General features: G+C 49.5%; 1 protein-coding gene across 4 annotated transcripts in view; it reads right to left on the bottom strand.

Moving 5' to 3' along the window:
- The window catches only part of EYA2 (EYA transcriptional coactivator and phosphatase 2), a 261,177-nt gene that overhangs the window by 36,441 nt on the left and 204,927 nt on the right, over positions 1 to 19,809 (bottom strand). For all 4 annotated transcript variants that reach the window (XM_058685842.1, XM_058685841.1, XM_058685844.1 and 1 more), the window contains one exon: positions 9,703 to 9,792. In XM_058685842.1, the coding sequence (XP_058541825.1) occupies positions 9,703 to 9,792 (90 nt within the window). The remainder of the gene's footprint in view (positions 1 to 9,702; positions 9,793 to 19,809) is intronic.

The raw sequence follows: 19,809 nt of genomic DNA, 5'->3' as shown, positions 1-19,809 counted from the left end.
GAACTTCTGTCTTTGTCTTCTATGTCGGGAACTTCTCTTTCTCTCCCTCTCTCTCTTTTTCTCTTTAAGATATTGAAAAAAGTAATCTCTACGGCCAATTTGGGGCTTGAACTTATAACCCTGAGATCAAGAGTCGCAGGCTCTACTGTGCCAGCCAGTGGCCCCTCTGCCGGAAATTTCTCCTCCTCTTGCTGGCAGACCTTGCTTGTCTTTCTCCACATGTCCAGGCTACACCAACCCTCTCTGCTTTCTCTTTCCCTTTGAACCCATCATCTACAGCACTGTGTTGAGTCTAGATGTCCTGTCTGGAATCTTCTTTCTCAAGCCAGACGGCAGCTGCTCTCCCTGGGAAAGGCAGCGGAACACAGCGAGTAAGTGCTGGGTCTAAATATTGCCACTGCCAACTGTGTGACTTTGGGCTGTTCACTTAACCTCTCTGTGCCTCAGTGTCTTCACCTGTAAAATGGGTGTTATGACTGAATGTCTGCGATCCCCCCCGCCACAAATCACGTGTCGAAGCTCTAACTCCCAGTGTGCCTGGGTTTGGATATGGGGCCTCCAAGGAAGTAACCAAGGTTAAATGAGGTCATAAGGGTGGCGTCCCAATCTAATAAGATGAGTGCCCTTATAAGAAGAGACACCACAGAGCCCTGTTCTCCGTCTCCGCACCGAAGAGAGGCCATGAGAAGACAGTGAGAAGGAGGCCTTCTACAAGCCAGGAAGAGAGTCCTCGCCAGCAACGAGATCTGCCAGCACCTCCGTCGGGGACTTTAGCCTCCGGAACTGTTGGGGATTAAACGAGGTAATACATGTAAAGTGTTCAGAACAGTGTTTGGTACAGAAACGTCAGCTAAGATGATGATCATCATCGTCCTTGAAAATGCAGGCCATGTCTGGTAAGTTTAGAACTCCAGAGTGGCACTGATAGAACTTTCTACAACGAGGTAAATGTCCGGTTCTGTCCACTGTAACGGCCACTAGCCGCAGGTGGCTATTTACATTCAAATTAGTTAAAATTAAGTAACATTAAATAAGCATTCAGGGCCTCAGTGGCATTAGACTTATTTCAAGTGCCCCAAACCCACACGTGGCCAGTGGCTACTGTACTGGACAGAACAGAAATTTATAGCGTTGTAGAAAAATCTACTGGACGGGACTGCTCTAGAGAACTGGCTTTCAAATGGTTTTGACTGTGACTTTCAGTAAGAAAATACGTTTGCTATCACACAGAGAGGTTTTTTTTGGTGGTTTCTTTTTTGGCATTTCAAGTCAAAGCAAGCAGCGTGAGGCCTGGGTTGTGCTGGACACTAGGGGATCCAGAAATACGGTGCATCTGGCTGACGGCTCTCAAGGGCTGAGCACAGAGTTTCTCAACGAGGTGCTGCTGGCATTTCGGGTGTGCTGGTTCCTCATCCAGGACGCTGTCCTCACTGCTGGGTTATCTGGCATTCCGGGCCCTGCCTGCTAACAGTCAATAATTCTTCCCCTTCCGGTGACAACCAGCACCCTCCCTCCCATTTCCAAATGAATCCTCCTGGCAAGAAGGTTCTGCCCTCGGGTCCAGTTGAGACACACTGAAAGGGGTGCCCGGGTGGCTCAGCTGCGTCCAACTCTTGCTTTTGGCTTGAGTCACGATCTCATGGTGTGTGGGTCCGAGCCCCACACCAGGCTCTGTGCTGACAGTGCGGAGCCTGCTTGGGATTCTCTCTCTCTCCCTCTCTCTCTGCCCCTCCTGCACCCGCGTGCTCTCTCGCTCTCTCTCTCAACGCAAACTTAAAAAAAAAACCCGTATTGACAATAATGAGGTTGCAAACATTGCCAGTGCCTTGTCTTTGAGAAGAAATGGTAACAACGGTAACAATGCCCATCCTCTCCCACATACCGCACTGGCCTTTGCTTATAATTACCTCTGTTTCGTGTCTTTTTCGTGCCCAAACTGAGAGCCCTCTTGCTGGAATTTGGAAACACTCCTAATCACACTGCCTATAAAACCTCAGCCATTCTACAATGCTCTAGATTTTCAAATTCATTTTACTTTTTAAAATACTTTATTTTTTATTTTTAAATGTTTATTTTAAGAGAGAGAGACTGGGGGCAGGATGGTCAGAGAGAGAAGGAGAGAGGGAATCCCAAGTCGGCTTCATGCTCAGCACGGACCCCAGCGTGGGGCTCAGTCTCACAAAACGTGAGATCATGACCTAAGCCAAAATCAAAAGTCAGCCGTGTAACCAAATGAGCCACCCAGGTGACCCTAAGTTTTCTAATTAAAAATTAATTAATGTTTATTTATTCCTTTGAGAGGCAGAGAGAGAGAGAGAGAGCAAGGGAGGGGCAGAGAGAGAGCGAGAGAATCCCGGGCAGGGGTACAGTGCAGAGCCCAACACGGGTCCTAATCCCGTAAGATCACAATGAGCCGAAATCAAGAGTCGGATGCTTAATTGACTGAGCCACCCGGGTGCTCCTCAAATTAATTAATTATTATTACTTTTTCATTTTTTAAAGAAATTTATTTATCTTTAAGAGAGAGAGCGTGTGCGAGCAGGGTGGGGGCAGAGAGAGAGGGAGAGAAAAAACCCCAAGCAGGCTCCACACTGTCAGCACAGAGCCCAACACAGGGCTCGATCCCTTGAACCGCGAGATCACGACTTGAGCTGAAATCAAGAGTTGGATGCTTAATTGACTGAGCCACCCAGGCGCCCCACCTCAAATTTATTTTTAATCGAAGTTATAGTATCTTGAAATAGGAATAATGAATTCTTGTTTTGAAGATTTGTTTTTTTTCAAGAGTGCAGACCTTGGAGCCCAGCAAATTCAGGTTTGAATCTTGGGCTTAACATAGCTGCCGTGAGCATGGGCAAATATCTCACCCTCTCTAAACTTTAGTTTCCTCATCTGTAAAATGGGGGAAAACAAACACGACTACACATGGTTGTGCACAAATTCCTGGCACCTTTGCAGGTGACGATTCTTTACAAAATTTTTTTTAAATGTTTATTTATTTTTGAGAGAGAGAGAGAGAGAGAGAGACAGAGCATGAACAGAGGAGGGGCCGAGAGAGAGGGAGACACAGAATCTAAAGCGGGCTCTAGGCCCTGAGCTGCCAGCACAGAGCCCGACGTGGGGCTTGAACCCATGAACTGTGAGATCATGACCTGAGCTGAAGTCAGATGCTTAACCGACTGAGCGACCCAGGCGCCCGTGTAGGTGATGATTCTATATGCACATAATGGTAATAAAAATTGTTATAATAAAATAATGCTAATCACCATCAGTTATGTAGTGCCATTATGTTCTAGGTGCTGTATATACATTAATTCACTTAATTCTCATAGTAATCTTATGAGGTGGCTATTATTACCTCCATGTTGCAGATGATGACAGGCACAGAGAGGTTAAGGAACCTACCTGAGGTCACACAGCTTGTAAGTGCAGAGCTGAGATATGGACCGAGGCCATCTGGCCCCGGAATCTTTGCTCTCAATCATTACGTCCTATTGCCTCTGATAAAGGCCCACTGGACAGGGGGAGTGTGTAGCTCATCCTCTGGGTTTTTGTACCCATCAAAGTCATTTCAAAAAGTCATGAGCCCAGAGGTCCCTGAAGCTGAGGTCCAAACACCCAGTGGGTCCATTCCCAGGTCTGGATCTAGACTTGCTCCTTGGCGACTCCCACCTCTCAGGCCGTCTCTAAGACTTGATGGAGACCTTTCGCTGCTCTGCACGGGGGCACAGGACAGACCGCGGCCAATCCTGCAGGTGCAGTTACAACTGACATCATCTCAGCCGCCATTTTGGGCACTTACCGCGTGCCAGGCACCCCGCGCACCAGCACACCCAACCCTCGTAGGGAGCCGGCGCTGGGCACCGGGATAAGGGCCTTACCCACTCCAGCTCTGGTCTTAAAACGATCCACAAGACGTGTTTTACTTCTCATTTTACAGGAATGGAAACTGAGGCCCGGAAAGTTGAAGTCACGGTGTCTAAGATCATTCGGGGGTGGCAAAGCGGGGTATAAACCAAAATCTTCAAAGCCTGGGCCTCCACCACTACCTTATTCTGTGGGCGTTTGCTCTGAGTATCATGGTTCTCTGCCAGGCTCACTTTTCCAATCACCACATGCATTCTGGGGTGGGTCAAAGAAAGGGACGTCTGTCTCTCTTCCTGCTGGAAGTTCCTGCAGTCACCCAGTCTTTGGACAGGCAGAGACTGGCTTCGGTATAAAGGCCAGGGTCTCGTCGCTGCTGCTGTCACCTGTGGGTACTGATGTCCCCCAGCGTGGATGAGTGTGGGGGCAGGGGAATGGTCAGGATTCTGCTTTCTTCCTGCCACTGGCAACACTTTGAACTAGCCAGGGGGGCAACCTGTACTCCCCGCCTCCCAGCTGACACCTGGAGGGAGCCTGGCCCCAGGCAGAGAGCTCCGAGGGCTCCCATATTCACTCCAAAATATCTTTTCCCAAAGGAGCTGGGTCCTAATTCAGTTCTGAGTATACTTTCCTTTTGCCTTCTCTTGGTTTCGTTGGGGTTACAGGGAGATAGAAAAAGAGACTGAACTACTGCATGTCCCAAAGCTACAAGGTTTAATATTGGGGCGGATCTTAACCCTATAGGGTAATGGGATTTTCCCACCACCCTCTCTAGAGACATACTTGTACACATACACTATGCTGCATGCATTTTCAGGGGTTCACGCACCCTTAACAGATGGGAGTATGACCTGAACAATCACCCTCAAGCTGTAAATTCTGCAAGCCAGATTTTGTCTCTAAGTTGCTGAAGTGACTGGCTGGTACTTCTGACGCACATTTCCATCTATGAAGGTGAAACAAGTTAATAAAAATGGGGTCTGTCTGCAGGAGTATTAACTTCTGCTGTATTGTATGTTCTCCAAACATGCAAATCCATATCTTGCCTCTTCACCTTTGCACACACTGTTCCATGGCCTGGGAATACTCTTCTCCCAAGTGTCTCTCTCCTGTACTTCCTCCCCATCTCCCCACCCCCCAACCCCCCGCAGCAAATCCTTACTTTTTCTTTAATACCCAGCTAAAGTAGCTCCTCCTCTTTGATGGTTCCCTTGTTCCCCTCATCCCAGCCAGAAGGGTTACTTAATCACTTCCTACTTTGGGCTTCTGCTGAGCAACCTTGGGAATGCTCATCAGAGCAGTCCTAGCCCACCTGTTCTATGATGGTGTGTTATGTGTGTGTCCCTTACCAGGAGGTGCACAGGGGCGCCATATCTGGCTCATGTCTGTGACCAGAGCCCCTTGTCCACAACAGATGGGCAGTAGATGTTAATGGGAGGAATACAAGGTGGAAGGAAGGAAGAAGGAAGGCTATGTGGATGGACAGAAGACAGGAAGGGAAGAAAGACAGATGGAGGGAAGTTAGGGAATCAACGGAAAGAAGAAAGATGGAAAATACATGGATGGGAAGATGGAAGAATGGATAGTTGGGTGAATGACTTGGGGGGGGGTGGATTGATGGATGGAAGGGAAAAGGGCCAGGTGGCTGAAAATGATAGGCTGGAAATACAGGTGGATGGACGGAGAGAGGGAGAGATCAGAGGATGGGTAAAGGAACAAAGAATGGAAGGAAGAAAAAAAGAAGGGGGTGGGAGAGAAGTAAAAGGAAAGAACAGATGGGCTGGGTTCTGTGGCGGGGGAGAAGAGAGAAAAAGAGAGAGAAGAGAGAGAATGCAAGCTAAGATCGAAGCAGGGGAGGGAGGAAGCAGGCAAAGAGGGAAGGCCGGAAGAAGTAAGGACAGTACTTTGTCTAGTTCGGGCCTGCCATGTGTTTTTCATACTGGGGCCACGTTAACTGGCATCTCCTCCCCTGCAGCCTGAGCCTGCACATCAAACCCAAGAGGGGTGTGCTCTCTGCTCAGCTGGGATGGAGGCCGCAGGGCTGGGTCCGGCACCTGCTTTGGCCGTGACTCATGCACCCCTCTAGGAAGTGGCAGCTCGGGAGGCTCCCCACGAAAGGGCTTTCACGGTGAGCGCAGTTCAGTGCGTCCTGAGGACGGTCGCCATGGCTCTTGAGCCCTAAACACACGGGCGTCAATCAAGCCCACACCCTGCACGGCGACCCAGCCAACATTTTGGACGGGGGTCCCTTCCCTGGATTTCACGGCCCTACGAGCAGCTCCTGCTCCAAGGCGAGGTGGCCGCGAGAGAGGCGGGCGGTACTTGTGGGTATTTGCGCCCAGACTCCAGCTATCTCTGTATTGCGCGTACCGTTTCTGAATCATTGTAAAATCCAGAGATGGGCGAGCTAGCTGTATTCTTCTAGCTCACAGTAGCATAAATGATTATTTAAATTGCCCTCCCACCATGGCCCCCCCCCCCCCCCCCCCCCCCCGATCCCAGTGGCACACGCAGGGCAGAGGCCCATTTACGGCTCACGTACAGCGTGCTGGGCTCCGTGCGGACGGCTTCCATCTATCTCCCATCATCATTACAGCCCTGGAAGGGAGGGGCTTCCCTTCTACCCATTTAGCAGATGAGGTGACCGAGGCCAAAGGAGAGGGAGAAACCTGCCCGGGGCACACAGCCAGGGACTGGTGGGGCCAGGCTCAAAAGCAGACGGGGCTGATTAGCAGGTGGCCGCCCTAGACTCGGGACGCGTACCCTGGCTAGCCTGAGCTGCAGCTGAACATGACACCTAGTCTGTGTCTGCCAGTCCCCCTACGCCTCCGATTCTTCCCCTCGAGTGCATTCACATGGGGGTCCGGGCACCTGACTTGGCCAGATGCAGATCCCTGCTTTCCCCCGGCAGCCACAGGGAGCCTCTGAACCCCAGGTCGGGTGGTGGAGCTCTCCTGCTCAAAACCCTCCAGGGGCTTCCAGTCACCCTGAGAATATCACCCAATGCCTCAGGATGCACCCACCTTGGCCCCCCCCGCCCACCGTATTCCCCCCTGCTGACGCTCCAGCCTCCCTGTTTCAGGAACCTGCCAACTTTGGCCAGGCCTCAAGGCCTCTGCCCTGCTGTTCTCTCTGCCCAGCACACTCCCTGCCGGGACACCCACACGGCTCCCTCACCTCGTTCAGGTGTCTGCTCAAGCGGGAGAGAAGCCTGGCCTGCTTGCGTCAAGTGAAGTCCTAGCCCCGGGACCATCTCCTTTCCTCCCTGACTCTGCTGGTCTCCGGTGGGGGCCCTTCGTCTGACGGTACATATTCAGTTGTTTATATTGCGCGTCCCGCACTGGAAGGTCCGTGCTTCGAGGGCGGGGATCTTGTTGCGTATCGTTTGCTGCTGGATCCACGGCACTTAGAGGAGGGCCCGGCAAAAGGCAGCTTTCCCTTAAACCACAGCCACACGCGAGAGCCAACCCCGATTTACAGACGGCAGTGCAGGCTCAGAGCAGAAAGGGGTCTTCTGCACTCTGTCTTCTAAACCCCACCGTCCAGGCGGGCACTGGCACCAAGCACCTCTCCCGAGTCCCATCAGCCTCCTCGGGGAGCCCCGGGAGGCTGCCCACCCCCCCGGATTCTGACACAGGGCTCCCCACACCAGCAAGCGAACTGTTTGCGCTCCTGTGAGTCTCAACTTCTCCATCGGCTAGCGTGGTTGCAATTCTGCCGAGGTGCCCTGGGGACCTCTGGCACTGGGGACAGGTTTGAAAAAAATTCAGAGAAGAAAACCAAACTGACTTCCCTAGGAGCTCCAGTTGGCCATGAAATCCGTTCGCCAAGAGGTGTGACTTCCACTCCGGGGCCAAGGAGGAACGGCAGAGGGGGAAGGCTGAAGACATTGCCTCGAAACACACACACGTCAGTCCAGCATAATGCCCGGCTCTGAGCCTCCGGTTCAACCGATGCTGAGAAAGCCCCTACTGTGTGTCTGGTGTTAATTTGCCTCCCGAGAAGCCTTCCCTGGCTCCCTCGAGAATGCTGCCCCCCAACCCTACCCGCCTGTCGCCCATCACTCACTATCATATCTCATTCTTTTCTTTTCTTTACACCCTTTTCATTAAATGAACTTTCTCACGGATGGATTTGTTTGGCTGTTTACTGCTGAAGCTCTGGGGACTGAAGGTGATACAGCGGTGGTTCCTGCCCTCATGGAACCAACATTCTAAGGAGGAGATCGTGAGAGACCAAATCTACCCTTGACTTTCTAAGTACAAGAGCCAATAAATTCCTTTTCTCTTTTGCTAAAACCAATCAGGCTTCGCTATTTGCAGGCAGCCCACTCTTGATTATATTAGGCTCCATAAATCCTTGCTGAATTCAATTACCACGTCTGTTTTGTTGTTTTGCTCATTTATTCTCTCCCTCTCCCCCTCCCTGCTCCCTCTTTTCCCCAAGACACGAGAGGTCATTGTAAAGGGAGCCTGCACATTGCATCTGGCTAAAGGGACAGTCCTGGGTCTGATGGCTCACGGACTCCCCACTGTGCCAGTGTTCTCTTTTGTCATCAATGTGTCGATGAGTTTGTACACAGACCCTCTCTTTAAAATAGATGTTGGACAGAGAACATCAATTCCATTTCACAGATGGGAAGGCTGAGGCCCAAATGGCTTGCCTAGGCTGCACGGAACACAAGATTGTTCATTTCGGCAAGGGTTTCCTCCTCTGGGGATCCAGGGCTGCAAACCAGAAAGGAAAACCTGTATCCTTTCCTGATGGTAAATAGGACTCATGCTCTGGGCCCACCAGGACAGTTCTGGAATTCATAGCCTTGATAGGCCTGCTTTACAGGCTAGTCCCAGGGCGTTTTGATTCCAGGAAAAAAATACCCCTGCTAAGATAAATAGGAGTGTTCTTTCACACGCAGTATAACTTTGGGTTCACTTCCTTTTTCAATCTGTTAAACCAATCATGCAAATACAATTTTCAAAGCCAGAAGGTCCCCACATTAATCCTCTTATCAACCCAAAGAACCCTTCTTCACCTTGGTGAAAGCTGCTTGCTCTTTCATCAGAGCTAAGGAATGCATCACCTTTCCCTCCTCGCTTTGGCTACCAGGAAGCTCAGAGATTAACCTCTGAACTTAATTGCAGGTGGTGGCCTCAGCCAGATATTTTTGCATAAGTGCCTTACCCTTAGCTTTCTATTGCTCTGCCTTTGCTTTAATAGTTCAATTTTAAATATGTTTTTTTATTTGAAGTTCTTCTCAAATCTTTCCGCCACAGGCCGGGTATAAACAAAGGATTCAAACTTATTTCTGACGCTGTCCTCCCCCTTTTCCCTGTGTCCTTCGCCACTGGCTTCGGGGCCCAGGAGCTGACACTGAATAAGCACGGTCCCTCTGTCTGCGCTCACTCTCTTTGTAAAACACGTTTTCAGGGGGATGTAAATTGCTTTTAAAAGCTTCCATGCCGGCCCGCTGCTCATTATTACTGACCCAGGAGGATCTTTACTAATTTGCCTTAACAAACTTATTAAATAGCAAATTTCGGGAGGAAGAAACTACACAGTCTTTATTAGATCAGCGAAACGGCCGTGGACGTCACCACCAGGGCAGAGAGCCGCCCATTAGCCACAGGGGGAAGCTGGGGAGATCAGCTGGTCAAGCGTGTTTTCAATAAATTGGCGCTGGCCACCGTTTTGTGGCTTCTTGGGGGTTGTCAGCAAAAGCTTCTAGCCTCCAAAGGAAAAAGGAAACACAGAAAAGAGAAGAAGCAGCGTCTCTTCCCCTGAAACCAGACACAGGCCACCAACTACGGCGACTATGACACAAAACGGGCAGTTCCAAACCTCCAGGTCGTTGAAGAACAGATGGGTATCTGCAAGGTTGAAGATCATTTCTTCCATCATCAGGCCGATGCGCACGGACGTCGTGGTGTCCTGGTAGAAAGAAAGGACAGAGTCACACGCCAGCGGGGCCTCCCCCGTCCCATCCCGCCCCTGTCAGGCAGCCCAGGTCGGTTCTGAGGGGCTCACAGGCGGCCTAGGCTGTGTCAATGTGTTTTCAAAGGTTCCCTCCCGGCCCTCCTGCTTTCCGGGAGGCCCGGACGACTGCAGGGGAAGCAACGTAAACTATGTAAGCCCACTGGGAGAGCCGGCCTGTCGATTCTCCCTTTATGACAATCTCTCTACGGATGCTGTCTTACTCTTCCCGATACACGAAGTCCCTCTGTTATCTAGCAAATGGATTAATTACAAAAATGAGCACACAGGGTGCCCTGGGTGTCTCAGTCAGTTAAGAGTCTGACTCTTGATTTCTCTAGGTCCTGATCTCAGGGTTTGTGCAATGGAGCCCCGCGTCGGGCTCCGCGAGCCTGCTCGGGATTCTCCCTTGCTCTCTCTCTCTCTATCCCCCTCCCCTGCTCTCTCTCTCTCTCTCTGTCTCAAGAATAAAGAAATAAACTTAAAAAAAAGAAAAATGAGCACACAAACTAAACCCCATTATGGTCCATCCATACCCTGGAAACCTAGCCCATTTGATTAAAAAAGTGAAGTCATGCTAAGATTACTTGAATCTACCTCCAAGGTATTAAGTAACAAAAGCAGATCGCACCACGTTATGTGTGAAACCCAACTGTGCAATGAAGGGTCCCTTCTTTCCCCCTCCCTCTCTTTTCTATGCACGTGCTATGGTAGACTGCATTACTGATCACCCATATTTGGGGTCCCTTCCTGGGGAGCTTTGCCCTGTAGGAGGGGGATCCTCACTGGGGGTTGGTACCCTACCCCCACGGGCCCAATCTGGCCTGCTGCCTGTTTGTGTATGGCTTATGAGCTAAGAACGGCTTTTTACATTAAAAAAATATATATGTTTACTTATTTGAGAGAGAGAGCGCATGCGCGTGAACGAGTGGGGGAGGGGCAGAGAGTGGGAGACAGAGGGTCCGCATCAGGCTCCGTGCTGACAGTGGTGAGCCTGACGCGGGGCTTGAACTCATGAACTGCGAGATCATGACCTGAGCTGAAGTCGGATGCTCAACCGGCTGAGCCACCCCGGCGCCCTGACTTTTTTTTTTTTTTTTTTTTTTTTTTTTACATTTTTAAACAGTGTATTGTCTGTGGTTGCTTTTGCCTTTTGAAGGCAGAGGTGAGCAGGAGCCACACAGCCCCAGTGTCCTGTAGAGACTGAAATATTTACTCTCTGACCCTTTGCAGGAAAAGTCTGCTGGCCCCTGATATATACCCTCCCTGTTGAACTTAGATGTGACCATGTGACTTGTGTTGGCAGAAGTCATGCTTCAGCTGTGGCCAGAAGCTTTCAGAGTGAGTGCATGGTTGGTCAGGCTCTCTCTTCCCAGTTCACAAGACTAAATGTTCCAGAGGCAAGACAATGTGGGTCAGAGCTGCAGCAGATCAGAATGGGCATGAAAGAGAAGTAGACGAGATTCAGGGGATGTTTGTTACTGCAGCATAACCTCACCCATCCCAACTGATGCACATGAAAAATACTGGGCACGATGGTTCTCGGCTCTGGCTGCACGCCGTCACGATTAAGAGCATTCAAAACTCCTGATGCTCAAGGCCCCACCGTAGACCAATCAAATCAGAATTTCTGAGGGTGGGGTCCAGGCATCAGGGATGTTTAAAGCTCCCTACCCGATTTCAACATGCAGCCAAGGTTGAGAACCACTGGTCTGAAAGGATCTACAACACTTAGTGATATTCCTGGTTCGTATCTATTAAGTGCTTTCTCGGTGCCACTTTACAAATGAATCCATTTAATTCCCACAAAGACTTAGGGGTTGAGCATTATTATCTTCCCATTTTACAGATGAGAAAACGGAGGCCCCAAACGGTTGGGTAACTTGCTCAAGGCCCTGCAGCTGGTGGAGTGCGGGGATTTGAACCCACGTCGTGTGGCCCCAGACCAAAACTGCTTCTGAGGAGGGCTTGGAGGGGCGGGGGTTGAAGGAGGCATGCAGGGGACCTTGTGCTGCCTGTCACTCCATACACTTCTTTTCCTGTTTGCATTTTTCCCCGGGCGGCTGTCTGACCTCTATTATAAAAAATAAATAATTAACGACGTAAACCCTTCTTGACCCTTAAAGAAAAAGGGAAAAACATGTCGCTGGTGACGTCAGCTTCACACACACAACTGTGAAGAATCAAGCCCAGGAACGCAGCCATTAGGTGAAACACCTCATTAGGGCCCCCAAAGCCAAAGCTTAGCACTCTGGGTCCTGGCTGGAAGGCGGCGGGGTAGAGGGCTCAGTGAAAAATGAAGGGAAGATAAGGAAAACAAACGTTTCAGGGCCAAGCAGGGAATCGTTCTGTGACCCGGGAAAGGACTTTGGGGGGGTTTCCACGCATGACTCATCCCCGAACCATTTTACCTCTGCAAAACTGCACATTCCTTCTTGGCAAGGCTGTGCACCTAACCACGGATGACCAGCCCGCAGCACGCTAGACAAGAAGGGAGAAGCTGCCATCCACACTCAGCTGCTAAAAGGATTTATGTAGGAAAACGTCAACTCCCAGGCCAGCACACGAAACAGGAAAAGTAATTACTGTATGCGGAAGGGTCTGTCTGTGAAAAGTATTTTGTATGGTTAGACGAAGGCAAATACTCAGTATCGATAAAGCTGGAATTGTGTCTTATCGATACTGGCAGGATGTGGAGAGAAAATCTGCGTGTGTGCGATGGGGGCTGGGGCTAGAAAAGAGAGCTCAATTCTCATCTTCTAGCTTGGGAGGCCAGGGAGCATGCCTAAAACAGGAAAAAAAAAAAAATCAAGGAGTGGTACCATAAGCAGGCTACTCAGAAATTTGGAGGTAAATACCGAAAGAATCAGCAAGAGTGGAAGGTTGTGGCCTCTGGGCAGAAAGAAACGGTGTGGTGGGGTCCACTGAGGACCCCGCTGCTTCTCATGACACTTTTCTTTGTAGAACTATATGAGTTTTAAACTATATGCGTATATTTCCTGGATTAAAAAAAAAAAAAAAAAACTAAATAAAAGGGAACGTGGGGCACCTGGGAGGCTCAGTCGGTGGAGCGTCCGACTCTCGGTCTCAGTTCAGGTCAGGATCTCGGGGTTCGGTTTGTGAGTTGGGGCTCCTCGCAGAGCCTGCTTGGGATTCTTTCTCTCTCCTTCTCTCTCTGCCCCTCCCCTGCTCGCATGCTCTCTCTCTCTCAAAATAAATAAATAAACTTAAAAAAAAATAAAAGGGAACTTAGTAATTCTACTTCTCATTGTCTACTCTAGAGAAAGGCCATACCTATGAACAAGACGGAGTTGTCTGTAAATAGCGAAAGATTGAACAATTTAGCTGTCCGGCCAAAGGTTACTAGAAATATAAGCTGCAGTATATTCATTTGGTGGAAAACTAAATTCAATGGAAAGAAATGAACCACGTGTCTGCATATTAACATGGACACGCCCCCCATAATACTGAGTGAAAGCAACACTTTTCTGAAAGTTATATACTGCATTAGTTATTAGCATTTACTAGAAACACATACAATGCTACTACATATTTTCCACAGGCACTTCTATATTTATAAATATCTGAAAGGATGTACCAGAATCTTAACAGTTAATTACTTCTGGAAGGCAGAGAGGAGGGGACAGGAATTAAAGGTAAGGACGAAAGTAAATTTTAACATGAGCTACAATATTCTAAAATGTTTTGAAAGAGAGAGGATTCACATACAGTATAATTAAAAATTAAAACAAAATTAAAAAAAAAAACCCTTTTTTAACCTTTATTCGTTTTTGTGAGACAGAGACATATAGTGCCAGTGGGGGAGGGGCAGAGAGAGAAGGAGACACAGAATCCGAAGCAGGCTCCAGGCTCTGAGCTGTCAGCACAGAGCCCGGTGCGAGGCTCAAACCCATGAACCGCGAGATCCTGACTCGGGCCGAAGTAGGACGCTCAACCGACTGAGCCACCCGGGCGCCCCTAAAACACCCAAATGTTTCTGAGGAGAACCTTTAGGATACCAGCTATTCCTTGGTAATTCTCCTTGTTTCAGATTTTCCTAAAATCTGCTGGGATGCTGCCTGGAGATTGTTTTGAACTCTGCTGGTGGGACCTCTTTCCCATGAATTTGGTAAGAACTAGGGGTTCAGGGGTAGAAAAGTCTGGAATAACCCAAGAGGAGCACAACGGTTAAGTAACACAGAATGTGACCCAGGGCCAGACCACTGTATCCAAGTAGAAAACGTTCTTCCAGGATTGCAAAGACTGAGAAACCAAAAAAAACTGGTGGAGACTCAGCGTTAAGGAGTGTGAAACACATCCGGAGTGGGGGCGGGAGGAAAATGACCGGTTTTATCCTGTGTTACCCGCTGAATACGTCCCTCATACGCCCCACAAACATACCACCCTGGTCTGTCGGCTTCGGTCACTCTGTGCGGCTTGGAGGGGGATCCTCTGTCTGATCCGGCACGTGTCCTTGGCAAACAAGGCCTAAAACATGGAAGCCTTCGTGCCATATTCTTCAGCTCCTAACAGGTCCCTGACCCATTCAGACCCGCTCTGGTCCCTCTGCCACCCTGGGAAGCAGTGAGGTTCAAATGAGCTAGCACATGGGGACATGCAGCCTGGTATACAGCAGGCACTCCATAAGCACTCGTCATTGTCAAAATCCCCCAATCCACTTCCTCGAACCCTTAAGCAAAGAACCTGTTTCTGTGAGCCCAGCAGAAACACCCTAAATCAGATGACATTTTATGAAAACTACTTCAAAAAAATTTTTTTTAAATGCTTATTTATTTTTGAGAGTGAGAGAGACAGAGTGCGAGTGGGAGAGGGGCAGAGAGAGAGGAAGACACATCTCGAGCGGGCTCTAGGTTCCAAGCTGTCAGCACAGGGCCTGATGCGGGGCTCGAACCCACGCACCATGAGATCGTGACCTGAGCCGAAGTAGGATATGTAACCTACTGAGCCACCCAGGTGTCCCCAAAACCACTTTTTTAAAAAAGACTTCTTTAACGTTTATTTATTTTTGAGAGAGGCAGACTACAAGTGAGGGAGGGGCAGAGAGAGAGAGGGAGAGACAGAACTGGAAGCAGGCTCCGGGCTCTGAGCTGTCAGCACACAGCCCGACGCGGGGCTCGAACTCATGGACCGTGAGATCATGACCTGAGCCGAAGTCGGATGCTTAACCGACTGAGCCACCCAGGGGCCCCCTGAAAACCATTCTTAATCACTACACACTCTTTGGATTAAAAAAAGTCGGCTTGTTTAGGTTAATGTCCTAAATAAGCAACAGCAGAAACAGATTGTTTTTTAAAAATGATCCATTTAAACCAGAAGGGAGAACCGAGAAAAGGAATTTTTTTTTTTTTTTTTTTCCCACAACAGGCTTCAGTTCGTACCTTGTCCACCAAAGGACCGTGGCGGGGGCTGGTGGGGCTGGGTGGATGGAACGTCATCTTTGTTAGACTTCAGAGTTTGGGGCTGGTTCTCTCCCACGGAAGGCACAAATCAAAGGCCCTGCGGATTTTCTCAATGTGTTCTAATGACCTAGCAGATTTCCCAGGGTTCACATTAGACACGGAGGGCTGGGCTATGCGTGTGTTCATTCAGGGGGCTGACGCGGGGGCTCCACGCCTTGGCATCCGGCTTCGAGGCAGATGCTGTGGGCCTGGACGCAGCTTGGAAACCTAATTATTACGCATTCTTGGGGAAGGTCTCTAATGAGAGGCGGATTGTGGGGACTTTCTCCACCAGGGCTGGGCTAACACCTGCCTCGTGGGGGTGCCTGGGTGGCTCCGTCCGTTAAACGTCTGACTCTTGATTTCGGCTCAGGTCATGATCTCACGGTTTGTGAGTTTGAGCCCCGCGCTGGGCGCTCTCCTGTCAGCACAGAGCCTGCTTCGGATCCTCTGCGCCACCCCCCCCCACCTCTATCTGCCCCTCCCCACCCCATGCTTTCTCTTTAAAATAAACATAAAAAAAAAAAAACAGTAGTTGTTTTCTACCAAGTGTCTCCATCGTGCCCACATTTACAAGCTTCTCATTTTAAACCACATTCTTGGAGGTCTAATTCCCAATCCCTATAGATTAGGAAGCAGCATTTTCATTTCCAAAGGAGCCCAAGTGTGTGTTTTTTTTTTTTTTTTTTTTACCAAAAAGTTGTTTAAGTGAATCACAACTCCGTCCGCTATAGAATTCCCTTCCCTGAGCTTCCATGTTTTCTGCTTTAAGAGTGTAGCATTTTTAGGGGCGCCTGGGTGGCTCAGTTGGTTAAGCGTCTGATTTGAGTTCAGGTCATGATCTCACAGTTCGTGAGTTTGAGCTCCACGTCGGGTTCTGGGCTGACAGCTCGGAGCCTGGAGCCTGTTTCAGATTCTGTGTCTCCCTCTCTCTCTGCCCCTCCCCAACTCACGCTCTGTCTCTGCCTCTCAAAAATAAATAAAAACATTACAAAAAAAAAAAAGTGTAGCACTTTTGTCATAGATGGTTCCAATGGGTGCTTATTTATTTATTAAATGTTTTTATTTATTTTTGGGAGAGAGAGACAGAATCCAAAGCAGGCTCCAGGCTCTGAGCTGTCAGCACACAGCCCGACACGGGGCTCGGACTCACAAACCATGAGATCATGACCTGAGCCAAAGTTGGACACTTAACTGACTGAGCCACCCAGGTGCCCTGGTTCCAATAGGTGTTTAATTCAAAGAAGTGAGATCCATACTTTTTTTTTTTTTTTTTTAAGAGAGAGAGAGAGAGAGAGAGAGAGAGAGTGCATGAGGTGGGGAGAGGGGCCAAAGGAGAGAGAGAGAGAGTCCTGAGCAGGCAGAGCCTGATGTGGGGCTTGATTCCATGACCCTGGGATCACGACCTGAACTGAAATCAAAGAATTGGACGCTCAACCCACTGAGCCACCCAGGTGCCCCGACCCACACACTATTTATCTGGAATCACAACAACCCTTTGAACAAAAGGAAGGCACAGCCTCATCTTGTCCTGATGCCTTAGGTGACTCTGGTCCTTTGGGTTCTTTCACAGCTCACTCAGTAATAATAGTAATAAGTGACCTTTGAGTGCTTTGGGGTAGAGGCAAAGAGAGCGGGCTCTCAGCCAAACTGCTTATGAACAAGGCCCGTTCTACCGCTCACCAGCTAAATGACCTTGTCCAAGTCATTTCAATTCTTGTGTTTGTTATCTGCAAGATGGGTCGTTAGATCAAACGGGGTTTACAAAGTGCAGGTTATAATCCCTTCAGTGAACGCTGACTTTAAAGGCCAGCATTAAAAAAGAAAAAAAAAAAAAAAAAAAAAGAATGGAAGAAATACAAGAGAATCTGTGGCCCCCTGTCTGTTTTTGTAAATAAAGTTTTATTGGAACACAGCAGTGCCCATTTGTTCACTTAGTGTTTATGGCTGCTTCCGTGCTACAGTGGCAGAGTTGGTAGTCACCACGGGGCCTAGCCTAAAGCCTAAAATATTTATTATATCTTTATAGAAAAAGTTTGCCAATCCATAGAATAGACAACAGAAAATCAGAGCATGTCATATACAGTAATGGTGAGCTTCTATTTCGGGTGGAGTGTTTGTGTGTGTGTGTGTTTGAGACAGAAGGGGCGAGAAAGAGAGAGAGAAGAGAGAGAGAGAGAGAGAGAGACGGAGGTGGGTCACGGTATAAAGTGCATTTCTTCTTGAGGCAGCTTTGTGACTAGAACTCGGGTCCGATCTGACACCAGATTCCACAATCCTCCGGTTATGCCGTGATGCCCGTTACGGCTTCTGTGCTCTGAGGACGTGTCTGCCTTCCGGGGTTCAGCTGCATGACTGGGACGAAGTGTGATGTCGCTCCTGGAATATCCAGATGTGCCAGGCCCAGCAGCTGGTGGTCTCGGTTTGAGCTGAGCCCTTTCGTGGGTTTCCCTTGGGGTCCCTGCTGTGAAGATTTGGAGGCTGTGTGCGCAGGAAAGGGTTAACTTCGGCAAGTGTTGCTGGAACCCTGTGCGTTCCTCGGGTCTGTCTTCCAGACTGGTCCTTGCTGGGCTGGCTCCCCACAGAGGAGCTCTGAGTCCTTGGGCCAGGCAGTCCTGGCTGATCAGACGGTTTATGCTAACAGTGGGATCACGGTGAATGCCTGCTTTTGTTCTGCGGGGCTGGAGTCTTGAGGGCTGTGGTGCCTACAGCAGGGGCCCCAGGAAGCCCCTGGACACCAGGGCTCAGGGGAGCTTCACTGCTTGGCGACTCTTGGCCCATCAATGCTGGCAGAGTCGCCTGAGCTCCACTGCGAGGGGACGTCTGGAAGGCGGTGCCTACGTTCTCCCGGATTTTATCCCACGTGCCTTTTCCCTTTGCTGATTTTAATCTGTAGTCTTTCACTGCAATAAACTGTAACTGTGAATATAACAGCTTTTCTGAGTCCTGTGGGTCCTTCTAGCAGCTCATCGAGCCCGAGGGTGGTCCTGGGGGCCCCCAACACAGGGTCTTTATTAGACACTTTGAAAAAACACCAACCGGTTAAGAAAAGGGGCAGCATGATATTGTGGAGATACCTAATCTCTCTGGGAATGAACTTTCGTGTCTGTAAATAAGCAGTTATTAATTTTGAGTAAAAATAATACCCATATTGGCCTCCTAGAATGATTTCGTAACCCAGGCCTGGCCAGAACCAGAGTGACTCGTTCAGGGATGGTTGTGTGGCCAGTGGGAGCCACTGAGATCTGGCCCTGGGACTTTAGCTGTAACCACCGGGAAAAAGGCACTTCTGACCCCCGGTGAGCTGGTGAAACCTGAGCTGGGGGATGCCGGCAGGGCCTCTGTGACGACGCACACAGATTCAGACAAAATTATTTGGTGACTGGATCCCACTGTTCCTGAAGTCGACTTCTGGGCATTTTGGTTACAGGAGCAGATCAATTGCCCTTTCTGGCCTAAACTGACGTGTGTTGAGTGTTTGTCACTTAGAATCTAAAATTCTTGGCCCCGCTTGCCACCTCCCCATGACTGTGGGGAAATTGGGTGTTTCCAACATGGCCAGGGTCCGGTGGGCAAGTTCAAGTGATTCTGTGCGTCTTTTTTTCAGATTTTTAAAATGTTTATTTATCTTGAGAGAGAGAGAGAGAGAGAGCGTGCATGCACATGCACAAGTTGGGAAGAGGCAGGGAGAGAGAGGGAGAGAGAGAATCCCAAGCGGGCTCTGCACGGGGGGCTCCGTCCCACGACCTGTGAGATCATGACCTGAGCCGAAACCAAGAGCCAGACGCTTAACCGGCTGAGCCACTCAGGTGCCCCTAATTCTACACATTTCACAACGACCCAGTTTTGCACCTCTGACAGCCCCTCCCCAAGGGGACATAAATCAAGGTCCCGGTTATTATCTGGTCTCAGAGCATCAATTTCTCCTTCACACAAGCACTAAATGGCCACCACACGTTGCCTCCACCCGCACAAGGTATCCACGCAAGCGGCCACAGGCAAGGCGCTCCACGAAGCAAAACCACTGAGAGCATCCATCATGGAGTTAGTGGGACCCGAGTTCAAATCCTGGGGGCTGCCATTCCTTAGGGATGTGACCTTGGATGACATGTTCACCCTCCCTGGGCCTCAGTTTCCTTATCCGAATACAGTGAGTTCCTCCCAGGGCTCCTACAGGATCACACATGTGCTATCACCTGCTCCTGGTGCTTGGGTATTATTAGCAAAAAGCAGCAGGGGCCAGAATCTTCCATCAGAAAACGTTCCCTGCTTGGAAATTCCTGTGCAATATTTCCCAAACCATGGCCGTTCTCGTAACACCTTTGCAGGTTGTGTCGCACCGCAGAGGAACGGGGTTGATGTTTTCCTTTAATTCAGTTACCCGTCCCCGCTTTTTTTTTTTTTTTTTTTTTTTAACTTAAATGCATTTAGTTTGGAAACAAGCTTGTTATCATGATGTAAACGGCAAATCCGTTCCACTCACTGTAACCGGAAGGTAAGCAGAAATATCAGGTTC

This window comes from Neofelis nebulosa, chromosome 9, assembly GCF_028018385.1.
Source record: "Neofelis nebulosa isolate mNeoNeb1 chromosome 9, mNeoNeb1.pri, whole genome shotgun sequence".
NCBI classification, from domain to species: Eukaryota; Metazoa; Chordata; class Mammalia; order Carnivora; family Felidae; genus Neofelis; species Neofelis nebulosa.
The sequence above is the reverse complement of the archived record's forward strand: the minus strand, read 5'-3'. Positions and strand labels throughout refer to the sequence as shown.